The sequence below is a fragment of the Peromyscus leucopus genome, chromosome 8b (assembly GCF_004664715.2).
Source record: "Peromyscus leucopus breed LL Stock chromosome 8b, UCI_PerLeu_2.1, whole genome shotgun sequence".
NCBI lineage: Eukaryota > Metazoa > Chordata > Mammalia > Rodentia > Cricetidae > Peromyscus > Peromyscus leucopus.
Window position 1 is genome coordinate 1,039,420 of NC_051086.1, and position 26,025 is coordinate 1,065,444.

At 51.3% G+C, this 26,025-nt stretch overlaps 1 protein-coding gene across 2 annotated transcripts; it reads left to right on the plus strand.

Annotated features, from left to right (window-relative positions):
• The first annotated feature begins 7,906 nt into the window (after positions 1 to 7,906).
• On the plus strand, positions 7,907 to 24,961 carry Tfap4 (transcription factor AP-4). 2 transcript variants are annotated; one of them, XM_028894859.2, is made up of 7 exons: positions 7,907 to 8,329; positions 17,963 to 18,128; positions 18,211 to 18,309; positions 18,673 to 18,843; positions 19,971 to 20,111; positions 21,531 to 21,683; positions 23,873 to 24,961. In XM_028894859.2, exons 1-7 carry the CDS (start codon positions 8,241 to 8,243, stop codon positions 24,065 to 24,067), a joined length of 1,014 nt encoding a protein of 337 aa, XP_028750692.1. In that variant the 5' UTR covers positions 7,907 to 8,240; the 3' UTR covers positions 24,068 to 24,961. The 2 variants fall into 2 exon arrangements, with proteins under 2 accessions (XP_028750692.1, XP_037056716.1); XM_037200821.1 differs by having other exon boundaries at positions 7,909 to 8,270.
• The last annotated feature ends 1,064 nt before the right edge of the window (positions 24,962 to 26,025 follow it).

Consider the following 26,025-nt stretch of genomic DNA (forward strand, 5'->3'; position numbering starts at 1 on the left):
ATTTGTCCTGACTGTGGGCAAGGCCGGAAAACTCTAGCTATACTTGGTATGTACAGGTTGGTCTTAAACTCCCTATGTTGCCCAGGTTATCCTAGAACTCAGGGTGCATCTGTCTCAGCTTCCCAGGTATCCCAGGTATGTACTACCACGCCTAGCCTCTCATCTTGTTTTAATTCCCTGGGCCAATGTGGAGGAGCTATGAATCTATGACTCCTGTGGTTGGTGATCTTGGAGAGATCATTTGGCGGGCCTGACCTAGTCTAGTGGTGCAAGCTCTCCACAAGCAGGGCTTTCTCCAGCTGTTTAGAGATGAGGATGTTATCGAGTCCAAGCAAGAGAAGGCTTGGGCAGACACAGGAGTGGGTACCCGCAGGCCCAGCGACCTGGAGAGAGGCAGGAGGACCACGTGAGTCCAGAAATTCAAGAGTAATGCCTGGGCAACTTAATATCCAGCCTTAAAGAGAGCAGAGACAGAGACACAGAGAAAGAGAGGCTGCAGTGAGGGAATGTTGCTTACATGGAGGGGACCCTGGGACAAGGACTTGAAGAGGACAAGGACTTGAAGAGGTGAGAATGGTCCCTAGACAAGTCATTGAGACAGTGGGTGCCTCAGCTCTACAGCCAAAAGGAAGAATTCTGCAAACAACAATCAGAGGGCTTGGAGGAGCATCCCAAGTCTCAGAGGCCTACACTCTGATTTCATCCACTAAGGTTCCAAACACAGAGTCTGGCTTAGTCACATGGCCTAAAGTATGTGACCTAAAGTATGACTTGTGACCTAAAGTATGGCATAATTAAAAAAAATTAATTATATTTTGTGGCACATGAAAATGATGAAACTCTAGTTATGGTACTGATTGTTGTGTAATAATTTAATCCTAGATTGAAACATCCCCTGTAGGCAAGCTCCTTAATCAGGAATACAAACAACTCAAAACAGCTTCAGGAAGTCCCTGAAACTGATTAGATTCTCTATGATCTGCTCTGCCAGAATAATAAAAACTGAGAATCCCTTTCTGAAGATCAGAAAACTTGCAATGAAAACTCTTGAGACTGTTATACCTAGCCCGTCATGCTCCACGAGGAAGGAGAGAGACAACACTTGTGGGTTTCAAAGATTTTAATAGTTCACAACATAAGCAAAGCGGGTCACTCATTGATCAGGGTTGCAAGACAAGGACTCGGGAGCCTTGCTTCTCCTGACAGCCCCTAGTAGGGGCAGAAGTGGGGTTTACAAGCATAAAACTTGCAAACATTTGTTGCCAAGTTACAGTTACAATTTTTGCCATTCAGGATTTAGAAATTAGGGGCTTCCTTGCCTGTTCCATCATTGTTGACTGATATACAATGTAAGCCTTTCAGTCCAACCAATTGGATTCATTTGTTTCTTCTGTTGTTAGGAACAGCCACAATGTTTCTAAAGAACTAAAGATGCCTAACGACTATTTTATTGGTTGAGGAAGGAGGTTGGTCTGTTCTCAGCTCCCCTAGGACTTGAGAATCCGAACTAAACTTCACCCTACAGGCAAAAGGGAGTCTGAAGTCAAAATGGCAGTACTTAGGCCAAGGTGCTTTTGGCTGCTCCCTTCAAGACCAGACCTGAGAGAAGCAGAAACCAGTCTAACAGCCTGGAAGGGGCTTAGACCAAACCACTCAGGACACTCTTCAAGCTGTTGAACTGTCTGCAGGCTGTGCAGCGTGCTCTGGGTTTCCCGGATGTTGTGAGCTGGGGTGAGTCTTGGTAATGCATCCATCTGTCTTCGAGTCACTTCTGCTCCTGTAAGTACCCCTCACCCACATCCCTGTAAGTACCCCTCACCCACGTTCCTGTAAGTACCCCTCACCCATGCTCCTGTAAGTACCCCTCACCCACGCCCCTGTAAGTACCCCTCACCCACGCCCCTGTAAGCACCCCTCACCCATGTTCCTGTAAGTCCAGTAACACTCATTGGTTCACCAAACTGGACTTCGGTGGTATCCATACTTCGGTCTGTCGTGGGCTTCCCTATCTGGGGTAAGCAGATGTGTGTTGTGTCTACCCCGGGAAAGTTTAGTCACACAACACTGGCACACAGCTACTCGTTTATTATAATGGATATGTGGGTATAGGGTTTTATTTTTTATTTTTATTATTTTATTTTTTTGGTTTTTCGAGACAGGGTTTCTCTGTGCAGCTTTGCGCCTTTCCTGGAACTCACTTGGTAGCCCAGGCTGGCCTTGAACTCACAGAGATCCGCCTGCCTCTGCCTCCCAAGTGCTGGGATTAAAGGCGTGTGCCACCACCGCCCAGCCTGGTTTTATTTGTTTTTAAGACAGGCCTTGAAGCAAAAAGATGACCTTGAGTTTCTGATTTTCCTGCCTCCACCTTTGGAGTGCTGGCACAAAAGGCCTTTGGTTTGTGTGGTACTAGAGATCAAACCCAGGGCTTCATGCATTTCATGCATGCTAGATAAGCACTGTCCTGAGGTACATCCCAAGACCTGATACTTTTTTTTTTTTTTGGTTTTTTGAGACAGGGTTTCTCTGTGTAGCTTTGCACCTTTCCTGGAACTTGCTTTGTAGACCAGGCTGGCCTCGAACACACAGAGATCCGCCTGGCTCTGCCTCCCGAGTGCTGGGATTAAAGGTGTGCGCAACCACCGCCTGGGGACCTGATACAATTTTAACCCACTAGCCTTGTGGAAATTTGTTATGTAGCAATAGGAACTCAAAAGAACAGTACCCTTGACACATGTAGGGCAGCTGTTTAGAAACAGGAAAAATCTATCCCTCCTCCACCGGGATTAAAACATACAGCAGGTCTGGGGAATATGACTCAGTAACAAAGTACTTGCCTAGTGTGTACAAAGTCCCAGTACTGCAAAATAAAAAGAAGAAGAAGAAGTGTAGGGGCCAGAGAGATGACTCACCGGTTAAGAGCATGCCCTGCTCTTGGAGAGGACAAAGTCCAGTTCCCAGCGTCCACATTTTGTGGGTCACAACCATCTGTAACTCCAGCTCCAGGAGATATGACATCTCCTGGCACTGGAACACATGTACACATACCCCCCTCAAAGACACACAGAGACATAATTTAAACAATAAGAAAAGTTGGGAAGCCAGGCAGTGACGGTGCAAACCTGTAATCCCAGTCTTCGGGAGGCAGAGGCAGGCAGATCTCTATGCGTTTGAGGCCAGTCTGGTCTACAGAGTGAGTTCCAGGACAGCCAAAGCTACAGAAAAACCCTAGCCTGGGGTGGGGAGGGTTGGAGAAAAGAAAGATTGGGAAGAAAACCGTAGCAGCTCTGAAGCTCTTCCTCAGGAATAGGATTTTTGTTTGTTCTTTTTTTTTTTTTTTTTTTTTTTTTTTGGTTTTTCGAGACAGGGTTTCTCTGTGTAGCTTTGCACCTTTTCCTGAAACTCATTTGGTAGCCCAGGCTGGCCTTGAACTCACAGAGATCCGCTGGCTCTGCCTCCCGAGTGCTGGGATTAAAGGCGTGCGGCGCCGGCGCCACCACCCGGCCTGTTTGTTCTATTTTTTTTTTTTTTTTTCTCTTTTTGGTTTTTTTCTTTTGTTTTTTTGAGACAGGGTTTCTCTGGGCAGCTTTGCACCTTTCCTGGAACTCGCTTTGTAGACCAGGCTGGCCTCAAACTCACAGAGATCTGCCTGCCTCTGTCTCCTGAGTGCTGGGATTAAAGTCGAGAGCCACCACCGCCCGGCTGTTTATTCTATTTTTCAGACAGGATCTCCCACTGTACCACAGACTGGCCTCGAACCCAGTCATTCTGCCTCATCTCAAGTGCTCAAATCTCAAGCCTAAGTCACTACAGTAAGTGTGGTTGCAGTTTTTATTTTTTTTAAAAGATATTTTTATTATGTATACAGTGTTCTGCCTGCAGGTCAGGAGAGAGCACCAGATCTCATTACAGATGGTTGTTAGTCACCACGAGGTTGCTGGGAATTGAACTCAGGACCTCTGAAAGAGCAGCCAGTGCTCTGAGCCATCTCTCCAGCCCTATTCTTGTTTTTTAGCAGGGTCTCACTTTGTTACCCTGGATCTCACTATGTAGATCAGGCTGGCCTCGAACTTGCACAGATCTACCTGCCTCTGTTTCCAGAGTGTTGGTATTAAAGGCGTGCACTGCTATGCCCTATAAACCTTACTATTGGTATTATTGTGTGCATGTGAATACACACATACACCAACCGTGGTGTGAGCATGTGTAGAAATCCCCCATAGGGTCCAGGGATTGAAATCAGGTGGTGAAGTTTATACAGCAAATGTTTTTACCTGATGAGTCATATTGCCAGTCTTTCAAGTTTTTTTTTTTTTTTTTTTTTTTTTTTTTTTTTTAAAGATTTATTTATTTATTATGTATACAGCATATATGACTGCAGGCCAGAAGAGGGCACCAGATCTCATTACAGATGGTTGTGAGCCACCATGTGGTTGCTGGGAATTGAACTCAGGACCTTTGGAAGAACAAGCAGTGCTCTTAACCTCTGAGCCATCTCTCCAGCCCTCAAGTTTTTTTTTTAATGAATGTTTTTCCTGAAAAAAAAAAAAAAAAAAAAAAAAAAGAATGTTTTGTCTGTGCACCAGGTGCGTGCCTGGTGCCCAAAGAGGCCAGACGAGAGCACTGGGTCCCCTAAACTGGAGTTATAGATGGTTGTGAGCCACCATGTGGGTGCTCTCAATCAAATCTGGGTCCTCTGGAGGAGCAGCCAGTGCTTTAACCACTGAGCCATCTCTCCAGCACCCACTTCCCCCAACCTCCCACTTTTTGAGGCAAATTCTCACTATGTAAGGCTGCCTGGCCTGGAACTTGTTACATAACTCAAGCTGTCCTCAAACTCACAGAGATCAGCCTGCTTCTGTTTCTGGAATGCCGGGATTAAAAGTGTGAGCTACCACGACTCCAGACACTATTTTTTTATTTTTAATTTCGTGTATGTGTGCATCTGCACATGTGTGTGGCACCTGAGGAGGCCAGAAGAGGGCATTCAATCCTCCAGGTGGAGTTACAGGTAGCTGTGAGCCAGCTGAGACAGGGGCTAGCACAGAACTCTGGTCCTCTGGCACACCAGCAAATGCTCTTAACTGCTAAGTCATCTCTCCAGCATCCAAATGTCAACTTTAAATTCTGACATCTCAAAGCACTCCAAGAATTAGAGTCTTTGTGGGTCCCCTCCATCATGTCTTCTCTTTTGGAAGGAAGGGGCCGAAGTACACTCCCTCTTCTCTGGGAGACAAACCTGGACCAACTCAAGGTCACACATAAGCAAGGGTGACAGGAGGGGTACATTTTCAGAAGAGTACTTGGAAGTCTAAATAAGGCCCTGATTATAGAGGGGTGGGAGGTGGTTGTAGGATATAAAAGTCTTGGGTGGTGCATGCCTATTATTCCAGCTCTTGGGAGGAGGTGTTTGAGGTCAGTCTGGAATACAGGAGACCCTGTTTCAAAAAAACAAAAACAGCCCTTTCCTTTCTGCCGCCGCCACGCCATCCAGACCGAGGAAGACCCGGGAACTCCGGGACTACGTGAGCCACGGCTGCACTGGTAAACACCACAAGCACCCACGAGGCCATGGGAATGCATCACCACGGGATCAACCTCTCAAATACCATCCAGGTTCCTTTGGGAAAGCTGGTATGAGGCATTACCTCTTCAAGAGGAACCAGAGCTCCTGCCCGACTGTCAACCTGGATACATTGTGGACACTGGTCAGCGAGCAGACACGCGTCAACCCTGCAAAGAACAAGACTGGGGCTGCTGTCATCGTCGATGCTGTGGGCTGGGGCTACTCCAGAGTTCTGGGGAAGGGACAGCTCCCTAAGCAGCCTGTCATCGTGAAAGCCAAATGCTTCAGCAGATGAGCTGAAGAGAAGATCAAGGGTGTTGGAGGTGCCACCCAGGGAGGTGAATTAAATGCTAACATTTTCCAAGTGGAAAAAAAACCTGCCCCCCCAAACAAAAACAAACAAAAAACCCCCCAAAAAACCTAAGGGCTGCAGAGACGACTCAGCAGTTAGCCCTGGCTGGTCTTCCAGAGGATCTGGGTTCAATTCCCAGCACCCATATGGTGCTCACAACCATCTCCAACTCCAGTTCCAGGGCCTCCAATGCCCTTTTCTGGCCTCATAGGGCACCAGGTGCACACCTGGTACACAGATGTACTTACAGGTGAAACATTGATACACATTAAAAAAAATTGAGCTTCCCAATGATTCAAAGATGCCTCCTTTTCATATTCTTTCCTTCCTTTAAATTTTCTTGAATTAATTTTTTTATGTATGTACATCTGTGACATGGCACACATGTCAAGGTCATGGGACAACTTGTGGGAGTTGGTTCTCTCCTTGTACCATGGGGGTTCTGGGAATGGAACACAGGTCATCAAACTTGACAGCAAACATCTTTACCATGGGGCCATTTCACCTACACTCCTGTTTTCTTCCCTTCCCTTCTGTCTCTTTTAGAGACAATCTCTACAGCTATCCTTGGATGCACATCTTCCATCTTTGGTCTCCAAGTGCTAGAATGCTGGATTACAGGTGTGCACTGCACAGACGGCTAGGATGTGCTGCATCGTAAGTCTCCCGGGGAATTAAATGCTAACTGGTCTGAGATCTAAACTTAGAGAAATTGCTTAATAGGTTTACCTGAAGACTGACAAACACGCTCTCACAACTAACTAGGCATGTCCTGGATGTTGGCAATATCGAATAACAATGTTTCCTAATAATAACTAACAATTGTTATTAATAGAAGTATTTCAACTAAGAGGCGCGATTTGGGTGGAACCTTGGAAGGCGGATGGGGCTGGGAAAGGCGCTGAGCAGGAGTAAGGACATTCCAAGGCAGGCGTGGGTTTCCTGAGCCTGGGGCCAAGCCCTCCAGGAGCCTGGAGAGGGCCTGGGACCGGAAGGTGGGGGCGTGTTAGAGGACGGAAGCTCACCCCTAAAGTGTCTCCTCCTCCCCTCCCTAGACCATCACGCCCCCCAATAGTAGAGCGCGCCCTCTGGCGGTGGAGCAAGTTCCACCCCGCCTTCCGCATGAATGAGAAGCTGCAGCCCGCTGCGCGCGAAACCGGAAAGTAAGGTAGTGAAGGAGCCAGGACCGGACCTGGCAGCCACCAGCAGACCTCTAATGGATCTTCGGGCCGCGCTGGCAGCCTGCCCCCAGGGGCCGCTGCTGTTTTGGCTTGCCTCCGCCCTTCCCTCCCTTCCCTAGGGTCTTCCTTCCTAGGGCAGCCCCAGCGTCCGAGGTGTCCTACACACCTGCCTTTGCCATTTGTACCCTTCGCACTCTGTAATTCCTAGGCTCCAGCCAGAGTCCGGGCCGGGAAGCCAGCTAGGCAGAGACCAAGGGAGGAGGCTGGTGGGTGGTCAGAATCAGCCCCAAGTTACTTGTGGGAAGCGGTGGCTATGACGCAAGTTTCCAGGGGGCCCAGGTCGGCTCGAAAGGGAGAGCGCCAGAGCAGCTCCGCTTCGTGCAGTGGCAATCATGAAAAAGCAAAAGCCCGAAGCACGCACCCGAGGGAGCCTTCCCTTTGCCGCTGCAGCCCCGCCCAGCGCGCGTCCCCCAGGGCAGCGGTGCGCACAGACCCTGCGCTGGGCAGTCCCCACTGGACCCTGGGCTGCACAGTCTGGGATCCCGCGCGGTGGCTGGCCTTTTTTTTTTTTTTTTTTTTTTTTCTTTCCTTTTTAGCTACGCTTGCCAACCTGTCAGCTGATGGACCTCATCACCCATAGTGGCGCATGTAGCTGGGCCGCTGCTCACTCCATTCACACCGTGTCCCTCACAGCCAGCTGGCGACCGGGAACCCCTGATCCCTGGGTTAGGTCTGCAGACCCAGGTTGCAGTCGTTCGCAAGGAGCCTGCGCCCTTCTCGCCCCGGCATCCAGCCGCCCGTGGGGGGGCGCTGCAAATAGTCCTTTGTTTACATGCAATTCCTTACTCCGCGGAAGGAGGCCGGGGGAGTGCTGAGTTTTCACCAGCTGTTTCCCGCCTTGAAACAGACATCTGATCAGCTGCAAACACACACACATACACACGCCCGGGGAGGCAGGCTGGAGAGACCTCCCTCCCGCCCCTCCCGCCCGCCTCCCTCCCCTCGCCGCTGCTGCTGCCGCCAGCATCTGGGACCGGCCGATTCTGCACCTCCGTCCGGCGCTGCCCTTTGATTCGGATTTCCATCTTGCATTCTCCGGCTGACCGCGAGACCTGGCTCGTGCAGAGGAGGGGGGCCTATCGCTATGGAGTATTTCATGGTGCCCACTCAGAAGGTGCCCTCTTTGCAACATTTCAGGAAAACAGAGAAAGAAGTGATAGGAGGGCTCTGTAGGTGTGTACTGCTCCTCCCCCCAACCCCTTCTTCCCATTGCAGCCCCCGGCCAGCCCGCCCGGGCGGGTGCGCGTGTGCGCACGCATGGCCCGCGCCTCCGACCTCGCTCGCCTTTCTTAGCCACTGGGTCGGCTGCAGTCTCGTGTTCCCTGCTCGCGCTGCTTGGGGACATTCTTCCCTCAGAACATGGGGACCCCGAAAGGCCCTGGCCACTTTTGTCCGCTGCAGGCGGGCGAGTCGCGACGTTTGTAAATTGCAAACAGACCCACGTGGTGCTGCAGCAGTCCCGGCCATGCTTGCTGCTGGTGGCTTTCACCCCGCGCTTCCTCCTCCCCCCCGCCCGCTTTGGCTTCCTTCCTTTCCCTGCTTCCTCGCGCTTTCTGGGAACCCTCTTCTAAGGAGGTTTTCTGGGGGTCCGGGGCGTGCCTGAGGACAGCTACAATGCAGCCATGCCGCGGCTCCAGGCTGGGGGGGGGGCGGGGAGCCGGGTGGTGTGAGCGTTTGCAGAGAACAGGGCTGCAGCAGGGTTGGGGGCGTGCTCGCCTGGGGCTGCGGGCCGTACGTGGACCCTTAGTGGCCGCGCTGCCAGCAGGGAAGCCGCGGTCCCCCCACACGTTGGCAGTCACTAGCTCGCTTGCCCGCCGCCCGCGTCCGGGCGCTGTTTACTAGCGAGGCCTGGACGTGACTCTGCAGCCCTCTTGGAGTAGGCGGACCTCTGCGCGCGTGGCCTCGCGGGAGCTGTAGTTCTCCATGCCGGGTCGGTGCTGCATTGTGGGACTTGTAGGCGCTTCGGGGCCACGCTTTACTTGCACAAAGCTCAGCCGTAGCCAACTGGGTGGGTTAGGGAGGCCAGGTGGGGGAAGCTTTTTGGGAAAGGAGTACCTGAGGCTGCTTCTAGGTTCAGGTCTATTCCCTGTTGCATGTGGGTCTCTCTTGCAAAGTTTGCGGTCCCACGTCTGTTCCCTAATCATAAACGCAAAGCGCTGGGTCTCCTGGCCGGGTGGGTGGTCGGAGGTCTGCAAGCTCTTCCAAGAAACCGCTTAGTGAGCTTGGCCCTACTTAGGTTGCCCCAGATCCATCCTCTACCAAATCGCGGCCAACCAGTGGCCGAATCACCCTGGACTCTTGTTAAATGCTTATGCCTGGAACTTCCATTGCCGGCGCTGGCATCTGTTCATTGAACCCTGCAAGCCCGCTGGGTCGGAGCGGGGATGGTGGTGCACGCAAGGAGAGGTTTCTGCAGCGCGCTTAAGTTTGAAACCTACAATCCCTTTCCTGCATGCCGCGCTGCTCTAGGAGCGTAATGGCTCCCCAGGGCTGGGGCCACGTGCTCCGACACCCCAGTCAGGCAGGGCTGGGATTGAAGGAGGAGGAGCCCGCTGAGTGGCACGGGCTGGTAGACAGTAACGCCTGTGGGGCAGGTGGCTGCATGGGTATAACATCCAGGCAGGTATCCCACTTTACTTTCAAGTTGAGAGCCAATACCTAGGAGATAGATGGCCTGTTGATGGCTCTAGCAGCTGGCAGTCCCCCTCTGGTCCCCCTTCCCCACCCTCAGTTGGCAGTAAGACAAGGCCCACCTGTAGGGCCCAGCAGTGGTACAGAGCAGCAGCAACAAAACTCTTGGATTCTAATTATTCTGGGGACTCACTCGCTAGGGTTTTCTCATCGAATCGTCACAATCTTACTATGGGTTGACTTGTTTTCTGGCTTCTTTGTAAAGATGGACGCAGAAGCTGAGAAAGGGACCAGTTAGAGCGAATGGTACGGCCGGACTGGAACCCTGACTTTGCTGTAGGTGCTGCCTTCTCAGAGCTGGGCTGGGTCGTGGGGAGTGAGGCGTGATTTACTCCAGACTGTCCGGAGAGGTCATCCTAGTTCTGATCCTGCGCAGGTGTGAGGCAGTAGGGGCCCCTGGTTTCACGCCGGCTCTTTCCAGCCCTGTGTTGGAGGAAGGCAGTAGACCCCTGACCCCCCAGGAGCACTGGTCGTTGTCAGGTTTAGTGATTGAAGTACCATACCTCGACTGCACCGGTTCTCAGCCTGTCCTGCACTGAAGCAGTTGCTGGCTGTTCGTTGGCACTGTAGCTTCTCTCTGTGTGTTCATTTTCAGCTGGAGCCACAGCTGGGAAGCCTGTCCAGGATGGAGTGTGGGTTGGGCAGGACCTTAAGGCGGACTGACTCTGGCTTGTCTCAGGTTATTGGACTTTGCTCCACCCCTCCCATCTAGCTGGGTTCTCTCTGACTCCTATGCTTCCTGGGTCATCCAGAAGGAGCCATGGGGCACAGCGGCACACTTTGAAGTTTTGGACCTGCTGCCTAATGGTTTTGTGAGAATTAGATATAGGAAGTGTCCAGAAGGTGATATTCAGACTCTGAAAAGCAGGTGCAAGGTGCTTTCTGTCCTTGTAAGTGTGCATGTATGCAACTGTGTGCGTGCATATGGTGGCCACAGGTCAATGTTGAGTGACCTCCTCAGTTGTCCCTGTTCAGCACCAGATGGATGAAAAAAAAAAAAAAATGAGGACATGCCTGCTCCCAGGTTTATTGTAGATATGAAGGAGAAAGCCAGAGGCATCTGGAAAGGTCCAGACTGAACCAGGCCATGAGAAAGGAGGATGGGGGAGTAGGCGAGGAAGAGAAGAGAGGGAGCAAAGAGAGCACCAGGTACCCAGAGACCAAGAGGCGAAGAGGCTGGTAGCCAGCATGGCTGAAGTTATATAGGGATAGGAAGGTGGGGAAGGGAAGCCTAGCCTAGGGACTCAACTGGAGAGTTTAGGGTTGGGGGCGGGGTATACCAGCCTGGATGACTCTAATAGGCACTGAGATTTGCTGGGAGAACCTGGTGGCCAACATCCGCTTTATATGTTAAATAGGCACCTCAGCCTTTTGCCCTGAGTTTGAGACCTAACCTTATTCCCCACCTTTTTGTTTATTTATACTTTTTATTTAATTTTTTAAATTCTAATTTTTAAAAACGTGTATGTGTGTTTTGCCTGCATGCATATCTGTGCACCACATGTGTGCCGTGCCCTCAGAGGCCAGAAGAGGACATCAGATCCCTGGAATTGTTGCTACAGACAGTTGGGAGCTGCTGTGTGGGTGCTAGGAATTGAACCTGGGTCATCTGGAATAAAGTCTGTCCTCTCAGCTGCTCTCAACCATTTCTCCAGCCCAGATGTGTATCCCAGGCTGGCCTCAAACTTGGGATTCTCCTGCCTCCCCTTTAGCATATCCTACTGATGTAAATGACCACAGCCAACATCTTGTCCTTGATTTTTAGAAGAGGTCTTTAGCCGAACCTTGAGCTTACCAATTTGGTGCCCCTGGCTGGCTGTTAAGGAGCTCCAGGGATCCACCTGTCTCCACCACACCCCCAGCTCTGAGGTTGCAGATGCACTGTGGCCAGCATTTATGTGGATGCAGGGGGTCAGAATTCAGGTCCTCATGCTTAGGACGCTGAGCTATCTTCTTAGGGCCCCACCCCCTTTAATAAATGATAGGTTCTCATTTAGTCCAGCTTGGCCTCCGACTTGATTTGTAGGCTAAGATGACCTTGAACTCCTGATCCTCCTGCCTCTGTCCACCAAGTGCTGGAGCTTCAAGCATGTGCTGTCACCCTGGGTACCATAAACGCTTTAAAGCTCCTTTAGGGGCTGGCAAGCCGGCTTTTCGTAAAGGTCCCTGTGGACAAGCCTATAGTGACTACCTGAGTTTAACCCGTGAGTCCTGCAGGTAGATGTCTCTGGGTTTGAAGCCAGCCTGGTCTACATAGCAAGTTCCAGGACAGCCAGGGCTACATAGAGAGATCCTGTCTTAAAAGAAAAAAAAGTGATGTTGTTAGAGAGTTTAAGAACTTTGGCAGGGACTGGAGAGCTGGCTCAGTAGTTGAGAGCACCGACTGCTTTTCCAAAGGACCAGGGTTCAATTCCCAGTACCTACATGGCAGCTCACAACTGTCTGTAACTCCAGTTCCATGGGATGTGACACCCTCACACAGACATACATGCAAGCAAAAAAAAAAAAAAAAAAAAGAAACAAAACAAAACACCAATGCACATAGAAAAATTATGAAAAAAATAAATTGCTTTCTTAAAACAAACAAAGAAGTTTGGCATGGCTGGGTGGTGTGCACACCTTTAATCTCAGCACTGGGGAGGAAGCAGCAGGTGGATCTCTGAGTTCGACGTCAGCCTAATCTACAGAGCACATTCCAGGACAGCTAGGGCTATGCAGAGAAACCTTGTCTCAAACAAAATACAAAACACAACAACAACAAAAAGAACTTTGGTATGTTTGTTTGGTCTCTGGTCATGTATTTATGAAGCACCAGCTTGATGCTAGGGTTAAGGATATAGCAATGAGTAAGTCCTGGCCCCTGTCCATGGCAGTCACCGATTCAGGATGCTGAAGGGTTTTGTCAGTTCCCTGAGATGCTGGGTACCTGAGTGAAAACCCCCAGGGAAGCAGGTCATTCTTTCATCTTCTTGTCCTATTGCCCATCACCTTTCCTTTGATTTCGACTAAACTTTACCACGATCCTGCATACAGCAGTATTGCCAGTCTAGGAAAGTGGGGGAAACTGAGACAGGGAGATTTCTGTGGCTGGGGTGCCACAGTTAGCAAGTGTCAAGGCTGGTGTTGGCATTTGCACCCTGTGCAGCTTCTCTGTGATGGTCTGAAGTTGCTAGGGAAGAGATGCCTCTGACACACTTGGCATGGGTCAAGGGGAGGGTGGTAGGGTGGTCAGGGCTGTCAGGGCTGTAGAGTCATTTGGCCTGTGATGGAAAAAGAAGGCTGAGCATGCATGTGTGGGGTACACTTGGTGGGAGGGTCATCTCTCCTTCTCCTCCTCCTCCTGGCTATGGGAGAATTCCCACGTGGCCTTTCCCACTTTTTGATTGTGGATGTTTTAGGGATGTTAAGTGGGTTCAGGCCATGTGAAAAGAAAGTTGTTGGTGGCCAGTTAGAGGGTGGTGGGGATACTTGGCCTTAGGCTGGGTAGGAGGATCAGGGATCCAGATGTGAACCACCACCTGCCTTGTGCTCTGGAGCATCTGGATACGGTGCTGCCAGTCTTCACTAGGGATGGTGGCCCTGCTCTTAGAACTCAAGGCCGGGTGCCCGGCCGAATTCTGTTCCTTGGCCACAGGCCCAGCAATCTCGCTGCCGTCACACGCCAGTGCCCCCCATGCCAGGGGTCTCAGCAATCCTCACTGCTTGCCGAGTGACTCTGTGGAGGGTTTTTTTGGGGTGGGACTTTTCCATATGATTACTCACTGTGAACTTGCTTTTGCAAAACCAAGAAAGAGCTGTAGGGAACTTCCAGGCACTTTTTCTAGTGCAGTATCACCTGGAGGTGACCACTGGGCTAGTCAGTGATGAGGATTGCCGATCGCATCCCACCAGTCGTGATTGTGGATCGGCTCACATTCTACCCACTAGAGCACCTAGCTCGCTTACACTCCACCAGTTATAAATAACCACTGGTCAGTAGTCGTAGCCTGTTAACTATCAGCTGGAGCTTTCCAGGCTGTTTAGACAAGTCACTGAGGCAACCCCAAATCCCCGTGCAGAATTGTAGCTTTGCAAGGACAGTTTCTTTCCTCAAAGCCAAGTCCAGGGATGACCATGTTAACCAGCTTGGAGGCTGGGTGACACATTTGGAAGAGTCTGGCTAGGGACCTGCTCACTGTCTGGTACCCAAGGTCTCTTCACGTGGGAGTTCTGCGATGGACTCCTTCAGGGTGGGGCTCTGAAGTTTCCCCTTCCCAGTTAGTGCGTGTCCTGGGGGATGGGGAGGCTGAGGTTAGCTCTCAGGGCTGCAGTTTCAAGGGCGGCAGAGTTGATGGGAGCTGCAGGGGACTGCTTGCAGCTGCCCCCTGTCCTGCCAGCCCACCAGGTGTGACCTAGGTGAGTCTCTGCACCTGGGTCAGTCACACACACTTAGTTGTGCAGCCTCTGGTTGTGTGTGAGCCCTTAACAGAGGGCACAGCGAGTTGTAGGAGCCAGCTCTGCCCTGCTGTGGCTGTCTGCACGGCCCAGGACCATGGCTCGGGCTCACTGCTGCAGTGAAGGCCAGGGAGAAAGAAGTCTGAATATACAACTAAGCTAGGCATGTGATGGCACCTAATCCCAGCACTTGAAGGCTGAGGCAGGAGGATGCCAGTCTGGGCTATAAGAGTGAAACCATGTCACAAACAAATAAGAGCAGCAACAAAAAGAGTCACCTGGGCTGTGGTGGCGCACACCTTTAATCCCAGCACTTGGGAGGTAGAGCTAGGCAGATCTCTGTGAGTTCGAGGCCAGCCTGGTCTACAGAGTGAGTTCCAGGACAGGCTCCAAAGCTACGCAGAGAAACCCTGTCTCAAAAAAAAAAAAAAAAAAAAAAAAAAAAAACCAAAAAGAGTAAGTAAATAACTGTCATGGCGCCTGGTCCTCCTTTACTGGGAAGCTGGTCAGTCCATGGGATGGTATAGAGTCTGTTCTGCCCTACTCTGGGGTCCCAATGCCATCTTCTACTGTGTGGCTGGTCCCTTCCTCCTTTTCACCTGGGAATCAAGTGCCTTTAGCCTACTTACTGGTTCTTTGAAACAACAGGGTCTTGTTATATGGCACAGGTTGTCCTTGAACTCAGAGATCTGCTTCTTCCTAGTCCTAGGGTTACAGATGTGTGACACTATGTCCTTTTTATTTATTTATTTATTTATTTATTTATTTATTTATTTATTTATTTATTTATTTGGTTTTTCGAGACAGGGTTCCTCTGTGTAGCTTTGCGCCTTGCCTGGAACTCGCTTTGGAGACCAGGCTGGCCTCGAACTCACAGAGATCCGCCTGCCTCTGCCTCCCGAGTGCTGGAATTAAAGGTGGGGGCCACCACCGCCCGGCTTATTTTATTTTTTTAAATGGAGTTCTGGGGCTTGAATCTAGGACTTTGAGCATGTTAGGCAATCACTCTGTCAACTGAACCACAGCCTTAACCCTGTTTATTTATTTATTTTAAAAATGCACTCCTGTATTCTGAGACCCTTAAGACAGGCTAGCCCTTTGGGTATCCTGAGGGTGGTTCCATGCTGTTTTGAGACTGGTCTTGGGTCAGTTTTAGCCTTTGGTGTATAACCAGCATGGCCCAGAGACTGGGTGAGTTGTGGGGGAGATTCCCACATTAGTCCTAGGTGGGGTGGGGATTATAATTCCCGGGTAGCTTACTCCCTGTGACCTCTCTCATGTATGTATGTAATTATTTATATTGCTTGTATGTGGGGTGCCCACAGAGGCCGGAAGAGGGTGTTGATCCCCCGGAGTTGCAGTTTCAAGCCCCCTGACGTGGGTTTTGGGGATCGAACTGAGGCATCCTAGAAGAGCAGCAAGAACTCTTAGCTAGCTAGCTATTCAGCTCCCCACCCACCCACTTTTTAATTTTGAGACAGGGTCTCATGTAGCCCAGGCTGACTTTGAACTTGCCGTGTAGTTGAGGACGCTCTTGAACTTAACTTTCTGCCCTTGCCTCCCAAGTGCTGGTATTACTGGTGTGTTACCACTGTGCCCAACGCCTCACCTGTCTTGTCTGGCTTTTTTGAGGCAGGAGTTTTCCTTTGTAGCCCAGGCTGGCCCGGAAACTCCCACTCTTCCGGCATTAGTCTCCGACGTGCTGAACTTACAGGTGTGCGCCGTCACATCCTTTCTCTTCCTGCCCCCAGAGACCTGTGGTGTTAACTGCTTCCCGCAGAGCATTCCTCTCACAGGCCTGCTGGCTCCAGAGTCGGTGTGTTCAGGCTCAAAGGACGGAGGAGCGGTACCGGCTTTGTCCTGCCCGACTCCCTGAGTCCTTGTCTCCTTCCAGATGCCCCGTCGCTCCCCTTTTGGGGCTGGGAGAAGCATCGCATCCTGGCCTGGAGCAGGGAGGCTGGACCTCTCCCACCCTAAAGCTGCGTCTCTCCCCACCCCAAGCTCTAAGTAGGGAAGTCTCATCTGTCAGGTGGGAGACCTGGGCCCCTTTAGGTCCTGTGGGGACCTGAACCCCGGGAGAAGGGGTCATGTCCTCTGGGTGCTCGGGTCCTCTGGGGTCCTGGGCTTTTGGCCCCGAATGAGGAGACCTGGCTTGATGAAGTGGGAAGGGGGATGCTCTGCCTCCAAACCCCGTGCAGTGGCCGACAGGGAACTCATTCCCAGCTGTCCATCCTTTCTGCTGGGAGAGGGAGCTGGGGCCCTGGAAGGGGCAGGGATGCTGCTAGGGTCCTTTAGGGAGCTGAGGCAGGACAGATGGGGTAGGCTGGGTGGGGCTGGACAGGCTTCAGCTGTTTCCAGCTGCTGCAGATGTGTTTCCCTCCTGGGCTGCTGTGCGGCCGTTTTCCCTGGGGATAGAGGCGGGAGCCAACTCACTGCCAGAGAGTTAGATGTGGCACCCCCTTGACCTGGGACTCCACATCAATGAGGTGAGAGGTGTCGGAGGTCTCTCTTCCCAGACCCAGGGCTATGAGCTTCCTTAGCTCTAGCCTGCAACAGGTCACCCTGGGAGGGCCCCCTCAGGAAGAGGCCAGGGCTGTGGCTTTGGGTGGGGCTGAAGACCTCTGCTGAGAGCAGAGCATCTGGAAGCCATCAGGCCAGGGGCGGGAGGGGGAGTTGCAGGGGAGGGCAGAGAAGGGGGGGCATACCTCCTCCAGGCCACACACAGGCCCACCCCTTGGGAGCAGTGGCGTTGGCCCTCCACTGCTGGCTGCCTTCCTTCTCACCCTACTGGCTAGCTGCTACTTCTGCAGCATGCAGTAACATCCTCCACAGCATGCGGGGAGCCTCATTTTTTTTTTTAATGCAAAGTGAATCTACCTTGGAGTGGGTCATATTCAAGTAGAACTGCCCCAAGGGGTGCTTGACCTGGCGTCCCGTCTGGAGTGAGTGCTGCCTGTCTTTATGCCGCCTTAGCTCCTAGTGGCTCCTAGTGGCTGGGAGGGTGGCGTTAATTCTGCCTGGAGACAACTGTGCCCCTGGGCAGGGCGGTGGGGTGTCTCCTCAGAACTGTGGTGACAAAGTATGAGCTACTGAAGGAGGTGGTCCAGATACACAGCAAGGAGCTTTGAGGTGTCGCAAGAGCAGGTGTCTCTGGTTGCTGTCTGGGGTCCTCTTGCAGTAGAATCCTGGGGATTAGCCACGCAGGTTTCAGGGCCTTCCCTGCCTGGCTAGGGAGACAGTGGAATGGCCGGTGAGACCCGCAGAGTTGTGAACCCCTGTGTATTTTGGTACCCAGGCACGGCTAAGAATCTCTTCTAGAGGAGGGAATTCTAGAAAAGAAGCCTGGGGGCTGGAGAGATGGCTCAGGGGTTAAGAGCCTTGGCTGCTCTTCCAGAGGGCCCAGGTTCAATTCCCAGCACAAGTCTTTTTTTTTTTTTTTTTTTAAAGAAGAAGCAGCCAGGGGAGGGGTGGGTTCTAAGCAGACCACCTGTGTCCACAGGCAGCTGATTCAGTCCACTGGGCATCCCAGGGTCCCCACAACCCTATGTCGTCTTCAGGGTGATCTGCCAGAGTGCCTCAGCACTGTTTGTAGTAGGGAAGTGATGCAGGTTATATCCAGGGTCGTCTGGTGATGAACTCTGAGGACATCTAGCCTGAATCTACTCCTGTTCTCCCTGGCAGTCTTGCCAACATTCCACTGACCCCCGAGACCCAACGGGACCAGGAGAGGCGGATCCGGCGGGAGATTGCCAACAGCAACGAGCGTAGGCGCATGCAGAGCATCAACGCTGGCTTCCAGTCCCTCAAGACCCTCATTCCCCACACAGACGGAGAGAAACTCAGCAAGGTGGGCAAGGGCAGGGAGGCCCTCAGGGGAGGTGCTCTCATGGGGAGGACCATCGGTCTGATTCTTTCCCTCCTGCCCTCAGGCAGCCATCCTCCAGCAGACAGCAGAATACATCTTCTCTCTCGAGCAGGAGAAGACTAGACTCCTGCAGCAGAATACACAGCTCAAGCGCTTCATCCAGGTACGGGACGGACAGTCCTCCCAGCAGCGCCCCTCCTTCCTCTTCTGTGTGTGTGTATCCTAACCAGGCCATTAGCTTGGGATGCATGTGTGGCTATCAGTCTTATCTTGCCCACAGAAACTGCCTACTTCTTGCCTGGGCCTGTTTCTTCATCTGTGAAGAACAGTGGAGCAGGCTCTGGAGGAAGCAGGCGACTGTTCTAGAAAGCAAGTCCGTTCTTCCGTTCCTGGTATATGGCTCTGGATTCCCCAGTATGAGCCCACCTGTCTTGGTAGCTTTGGAGGGCCTGCAGCAGAGCCCCCCGGGACCTCTGGATGTGTTATGAGCGTGTAGGCTCACTCACCAACCTCTTGGGGTCCCCAGGAGCTGAGTGGCTCATCCCCCAAGCGGCGTCGGGCAGAAGACAAGGATGAGGGCATTGGCTCACCTGACATCTGGGAGGACGAGAAGGCTGAGGACCTTAGGAGGGAGATGATTGAGCTTCGGCAGCAGCTGGACAAGGAGCGCTCTGTGCGGATGATGCTGGAGGAGCAGGTGAGGCAGCGCCCTCTGCTGGCCAGTGTGATGCCCAGGCATAGAGGATGGATCTTTTCTGTTCAGTTCCTCCCTTCAAGTGTTTATTTACAAGAGTGCCTGCTCTGTACCTGGCCTAAGAGTAGACTCTCCAGAGTTTCCATTTGCATAGGAATGGAAAGCATTAGTCAACGGTTCTTTCTTTCTTTCAAGTATTTATTTATTTAATGTATATCTATGATCTGTCTTCATGCACACCAGAAGAGGGAGTCAGATCCTGTTACAGATGGTTGTGAGACACCATTGTGGTTCCTGGAATTGAACTCAGGACCTCTGGAAGAGCAGCCAGTGTTCTTACTCGTTGAGCATTTCTCCAGCCCCCCCCCCCCCATTTTTTTTTTCCCTTTTAAGTCAGGGTTTCTTCATGTAGCTCTCTGGCTGTCCTGGAACTCGCTCTGTAGACCAGGCTGGCCTCGAACTCACAGAGATCCGTCTGCCTCTGCCTCCCAAGTGCTGGGATTAAAGGTGTGTGCCACCCGGCAAGGGTTCTTTCTTTCTTTTTTTTGGTTTTTCGAGACAGGGTTTCTCTGTGCAGCTTTGCGCCTTTCCTGGAACTCGCTTTGGAGACCAGGCTGGCCTCGAACTCACAGAGATCCACCTGCCTCTGCCTCCCCGAGTGCTGGGATTAAAGGCGTGCGCCACCACCGCCCGGCCGGATTCTTTCTTAAAGGTGTAAAAATGCAGCAGAGGGCGGGGTGTTTAGCTCAGTTATGGAGTGCTTAGTATGTAAGTTCTGGGCTCAACTCCCAGCATGCACACTCCAAAAACTGCCACTGAGAAAGACGGCGCAGGAGCTGTGGCACCAGGAAGGGTTTGACCTGGTTCTCCAGGGTGTGCTGCCGGGCTTCCATAAGGAAACTGGCCGGCAGACGAGAAGGGAGGAGGAGGTGGGAGCAGTAGAGACTGAAGTTTAGAGGTGAAGTGGGGCGAGCCTCTGGTCTGCCCTAAGGGGGCGCTCTCTGCCAGCGTTTTAGGTTTAGGCTTGCCCTGTGCCCAGCATTGAGGTTTTAGTGAGTAAATGGCCTTTGCGGTGGCAGAGCAGGTGTGGTCTTGCCCCACCTCTGAGTGCTGTGCCGTTTCATTTACAGGTGCGCTCCCTTGAGGCCCACATGTACCCGGAAAAACTTAAGGTGATTGCCCAGCAGGTGCAGCTGCAGCAGCAGCAGGAGCAGGTGCGGCTGCTGCACCAGGAGAAGCTGGAGCGGGAACAGCAGCACCTGCGGACGCAGGTGAGCGGCAGACTCCAGGCGGGGCCCCTACGGGCTGCCTCCGGCCCGCAGTGAGGGCTCAGACTGGATAGCCGCAAACAACAACGCGGGCATGCTGGGTTGGGTCCCTTGAGAGCATCAGAACTTGGAATCCTCACGGTGGCCCTTTGAAGCTTGAGCTGCTATAGTGTTTTATTGCTGTGGAAAATGAGGTAGGGAAAGGTCAGATAACCTGCCCAGGAGCAGGAATTTGAACCCCTCTGTCTTAATCCAGGAACTGTTCTTTTTTTTTGTGGTGTTGACTGACTCCAGGGCCTTGTACATGTCGTGCAGGCAAGCATTTTACCACTGAGCTACATCCCAGCAAGTGCCAGACTCTATACTTCTTTTTGTTTGTTTTGAGACAGGGTCTCCCCGTGTAAACCAGGCTACCCTTGAACTCACAGAGACCTGTCTGCTTCTGCCTCCCAAGGACAGGGATTAAAGGCTTGTGCCACCATGCCCAGCCAGGGTGTAAACCCTTGAAGAGTTAGTTATTAAATTCCGAAGTGCTTCTTGTCACAGGGAATGAATGAGGGTCTGGGCTGCCCAGAAGCCGCTCACTAGGCTGCCGTGTAGGGTATGGTGGGGTTGTGAATTGGCTGCCCCTTTGCTTGTCCACTTCCTCCCCCCCCACCCCCCGGAGCTGAGGACCGAACCCAGGGCCTTGTGCTTGCTAGGCAAGCGCTCTACCACTGAGCTAAATCCCCAGCCCTGCTTGCCAGCTTTCTATTAGTGTAACAAGCACCCGAAACAATCAGTCTATAAAGAGAAAAGGCTTTGGCTTAAGTTTTGAAGGCTTCAGATTATGGTGATTGGACCGTTGTTGAGTTGATGTATCATGGCAGGAACAAAACCACTCGCCTCACGGCTAGGAAACTAAAGAGAAAGAGAGAAAGACGCAGGGCTCTTATTGTCCCCTGCCCATAGAGAGCTTCTGTTTGGCTCTGTTGTTATTATTATTATTATTTTCTGAGACAGGGTTTCTCTGTGTAGCAGCCCTGACAGTCCTGGAACTCACTTTGTAGACCAGGTTGGTCTTGAATTCCACCCGTCTCTTGACTCCCTAATGCTGGGATTAAAGGCATGCTCCACCACTGCCTGGCACTAGGCTCCATTATTATTATTTGATTCTCTTAAGCCTTGCTATGTATCCCATGTGGGCCTTGAACTCACTATATAATCCCAGATGGGCTTGAACTTGTCCCCAACCTGCTCAGCTTCCTGACTCCTGTGATTAGGAATGTGCACACCACACTCTGTCTTCTAACTGCCACACCAGAGACCAGCCTTTACCGCATGGACTTTGGGGGGACATTTAAAATGCGCACTAACAGATAGCCTGTGAGTAAGGGAGGGGGTGGGTGGGAGAGAGCTGGACCGAGGGCTTCTGTCTTGCAGCTCCTGCCTCCTCCAGCCCCGACCCACCACCCCACCGTGATCGTGCCTGCACCGGCCCCACCTTCTCACCACATCAATGTTGTCACCATGGGCCCCTCCTCAGTCATCAATTCTGTTTCTACATCCCGGCAGAATCTGGACACCATTGTGCAGGTATTTGGGCTCAGGGGAGGGTGGCTTGTGCTTGGAGTTGACTCTTGGGGACAGGCTTTTTCCTGGAGACTCAGGAATAGGAGATGGAAGAGAAGCAAGATGGAGCTTGTGTAGGAGGAGTAACAATTTGGATGCCTGGATCGGTCTCCTCCCTGTGCCCGGGGAAAAGAGACTCCTTTTTTAAAAAATTAAATTAAAGTAAAATGTATTTATTGTGTGTAGATGTGTATGTCTGTATGTGTGTATGTGTGCCATGGAACCTCAGTGGTGATCAGAAGACAGACAGCTTGGAGGAACAGGCTCTCTTCACTATGTCAGACTCGGGTTAGAAGGCTTGGTGGCAAGTGCCTTTACCAACTGAATTACCTTGCTGGCCCTGTGAGGCTTCTGTTCTCAGAGCTTCTTGGTAATGAGTCAGTCCCGTGTGCGGCCCCCCCCCCCCAGACAGGGTTTCTCTGTGTAGCTTTGCGCCTTTCCTGGATCTCACTTTGTAGACCGGGCTGGCCTTGAACTCAGAGATCTGCCTGCCTCTGCCTCCCAAGTGCTGGGACTAAAGGTGTGCGCCACCACTGCCCGGCTGTCTGTGGTTCTTTGTGTAGGAGTGAGGCCTCTTAGGCTCGTCCTTGTCCACTTGGGCATGTTTATCGGTGTTGTCTCTGTTCAGCACGTGTTTAGGCAGACATGTTGGTGAGCTTCACGGCAAGCTCCCTGACCCTCTGATCTCACAATCCTTCCGTCTCCTCTTTTGCAATGATCCCCGAGCTTCAGGTCTGGGAGTTTTATTATAGATGCATCCTTTGGGATGGGTTCTACAACTCTGCATTTTCATTCATTGTGGGTTTTTTTTTTTTTTTTTTTTTTTCCCCTGAGCTATGTAGCCCTGGCTGCTGGAACTTTCTTTGTAGACCAGGCTGGCCTCAGAAATCTACCTGCCTCTGCCTCCTGAGTGCTGGGATTAAAGGCGTGAGCCACCATGCCTGGCAATTGTGGGCTTTTTTGTTTTGTTTTGGAGACAGGGTGGTTTTTTTTTTTTGTTGTTGTTGTTTTTTTTTTTTTAAATAACAATCTCTATCTGTTGCAGAGAGGTTTCCTTGATATGAGGGGTGAGGACTACACTTAATGGGTTAGATGCTGGAGAAAGATGTCCACTGTTTTATTTATTTATTTTTGAGAAAAGATTTGTATGTATCTGTGTGCATTTGTGTGTGCGTGTGCGTGCGTGTGCGTGTATGTGTATGTGTGTGTGTGTGTGTGTGTGTGTGTGTGTGTGTCTGCTACTATGTTTTTTGAGCAAACACCTGTCGATATATATATCATAATGTTCTCATTATGAAGGTTTACATTATTGACCTCTAAAATATCTTTGTCTCTCTATTTTTTTGTTGTTGTTGTTGGTTTTGGGTTTGGTTTCTGTATTTATTTTATAATTTTGAGATATTTGTGTCCAAGGAGAAGCCACTACATTGTGTTAAGAAAGTGAGGGTGGGGAGCCAAAGAACCAAGAGGCAGGAAACTTGCTGGAGCTTGTTGCTTACCATAGGTTAGGATAGGCTGGCTGGCCAGTGAGCCTTAGTGATCTTCCTGACTCTACCTCCCCAGCCCTCCAATTACAGGTTCATGCCACTGTGCCTGACTTCAATGGGTCTGGGGACTGGACCCAAGCCCTCATGCTTAAAGGCAAGCACTCTGCAGACCGAATTGTCTCCCCAGCCCTTGCACTTTTCTGTGGGTGGGCAGTGCGTAGGCCCCTCTCAGTGCTGTGAGCAACATTTACAAGAATCACTTAGTTGATAAATTGTAAATAACCCAATAAACAGAAACAAGGAAGAGAAGAAAAAAGACTATCAGATTCCAGAACTTGCATTGTATATATGCCCAGCAAACTGAGTAGTACAATGAATAGCAAAGACCTTTACTGGGTTAGTGGACTTCACAGTTATAAACACGAGCCACACTTGTGTTTCTAACATCTAGGGCTATGGTCTTCTGGAAGCCAGGACCTTCAACTTAGCTAAGGGTCTTCCCTTTCTTAGCCCACCCCCGTGCCTGCTTTGCTGAGTTTATTTCTGAACAGCTCTGGGGTATGTGTTTTGGGGGCAGACAACAGCTGGCTGAGGGCCCCCACTCTTAACTGTCTGACCTGATCTCCCCCACTGAGTCTCCTCTATGGTCTGTTTCTTCCTGTCCAGGCAATCCAGCACATCGAGGGCACCCAGGACAAGCAGGAGCTGGAGGAGGAACAGAGACGAGCGGTTATTGTCAAGTCTGTGCGCAGCTGCCCAGAGGCTCACACCTCAGATACCGCCTCAGACTCCGAGGCCTCAGACAGCGACGCCATGGACCAGAGCCGGGAGGAGCCTTTGGGGGACGGGGAGCTTCCCTGACCACCCCCCAGCCCTCCTCTCCCTTCTGGGGGTTAGAGGGGGCCGGGGTAACAACAGGGAGAGACATGGGTGAATGAGTGAGAAATTTTTACAAAATTATGATGTCATTTGGGTCTCTTTTATGACCTCTTTTTCAATACTGTAAGTCGACCTTTGATCGAAGCCACCCAAGCCCAGGTCCCGGGGCTGGGGTGGTGGTATATATAGCACGTGTGGGAGCATCGGGACTCCAGGGCTGGGCCTCGGCCCTGGGGCCGGGGAAGCTGACACTGAGGTGCCGGGCCTCTCTCGCCAAAAAGCTTTTTTTGTTTGTTTGTTTGTTTTCCTTTCATTTAAACGTGTTTTTAAGAACAGGGAAAATCAAACAAAACCCCAAGGTATTTCCTCCCTCCCCAGAGCCAGCCCGAGACTGACAGTCTTCAGCCCCCTTCCCTTCTCTCTTTGGTTTTCTTTTTTCTCTTTGAAGCACTTACATGGGTTGGGGGTCAGGCTGGGCTGGGGCTTTCTGGGGACCCGGGGGTCTACATTGTTTCTCGGTTGGGGATTGCTGCTGCCATTGCCCCCTCCCCCCGCCACCTCAGCACCCGAATTGGCCACTCTCCACCACCACCCTTCCCTCCAGGGTTCCCATCATTGACCCCAAAAATGTCTTTGTCTCTCTTTTTGTTTTGTTCGTTGTTGGTTTTATTTTGGTTTTGGTTTCTGTATTTTTTTTAAAACTTCTCTCTCTCTCTTTTCTTTTTTTCTTTTCTTTCTTTTTTTACAAGTTTGAGGTCTTTGTGTCCAAGGAGAAGCTATTATATTTTGTTAAGAAAGTGGGGGTAGGGAACAAAATACCAAGAGGCCATTGTGCCTTTGTAAAGAAACAAAATAAAATTTGTACTTTGTTTTTTAGATTCTGTATTTCTTGAGGATTACTGTTCTGGGAACCTGGCCTGGGCTGCTTGGCCTAGACAAGGGATATTTTTAGGACTTCCAAATCCAGAGGGGACTGTGTGTGTGTGTGTGTGTGTACATAATTGTGTGAAGTTGCAGTGAAGAGATTGGTGTCCTCAGTCCATGGGCTTCCTTGGAATATTCCTCAACAATGGGATGTGTGCTGGGGTGGAGGGCATGGCTCCCGACTTCCGTTTCAACCACCACAGGAGGGAAGGAACAATTAAACTGTTCTTTCTACTAGCGGAAGAGCGCAGATGCTCACAGGCTCTGGGACATTTATGAGCCTTCCCGTTTCCTAAGTGTGTGTGACCCTGTGTCTTCTCTTCTCCCGGCTTACAAATCCCCCGAGAGAGTTGGGGTGTCACTAACGGCCCAAAGAATGACCCCCACCAGTCCAGCGGAGTTTATTGGGGGTTCCTTAGCAGTGGACCGTTGAGGATGGCGGTGTTCTGAAGTTTTCTCCTTATCCCATGCACACGCCTATTTTATATGGCTCTAAGCCCACATGCGCAGCAGAATTAATTTAGACCTGGGCTTAGAGTCTTCTTGCCTTGGTTTGGGGTTCCTTCTGCTTTTTTGCCCTGGTTTTGTATACCCTCAACTTTTGTGCTCTGGCTGGGAGACCCCTCCCCTTTCTTGCCTTGGTTCTGGGCCTCTTCTGCTTTTTTTCCTTGGTTAGGAGAGCCTTCTAATTTTTGCCCTGATTGTAGGCCCCTTCTTGCCTTGGCTTGGGGTTCCCTCTGTCTTCTGGCCTTGGTTAGGAAGCAGAAGTGACTACAAGTTCAGATAAATGGGCACAGACAGAACCAGACTCCAGGTGGTGGCGCACCCCTTTAGTCCCAGCACTCAGATGCAGAGGCAGGCAGATCTCTGTAAGTTCGAGGCCAACCTGGTCTACACAGAGATGCAGGACAGCAAGGGCTACACAGAGAAACCCTGTCTTGAAAAACAAAACAAACAAACTAAAAACCAAAAACGCAGACTCCAGGAAGATTTGTTCCTTGTTTTTAATGGGGGGT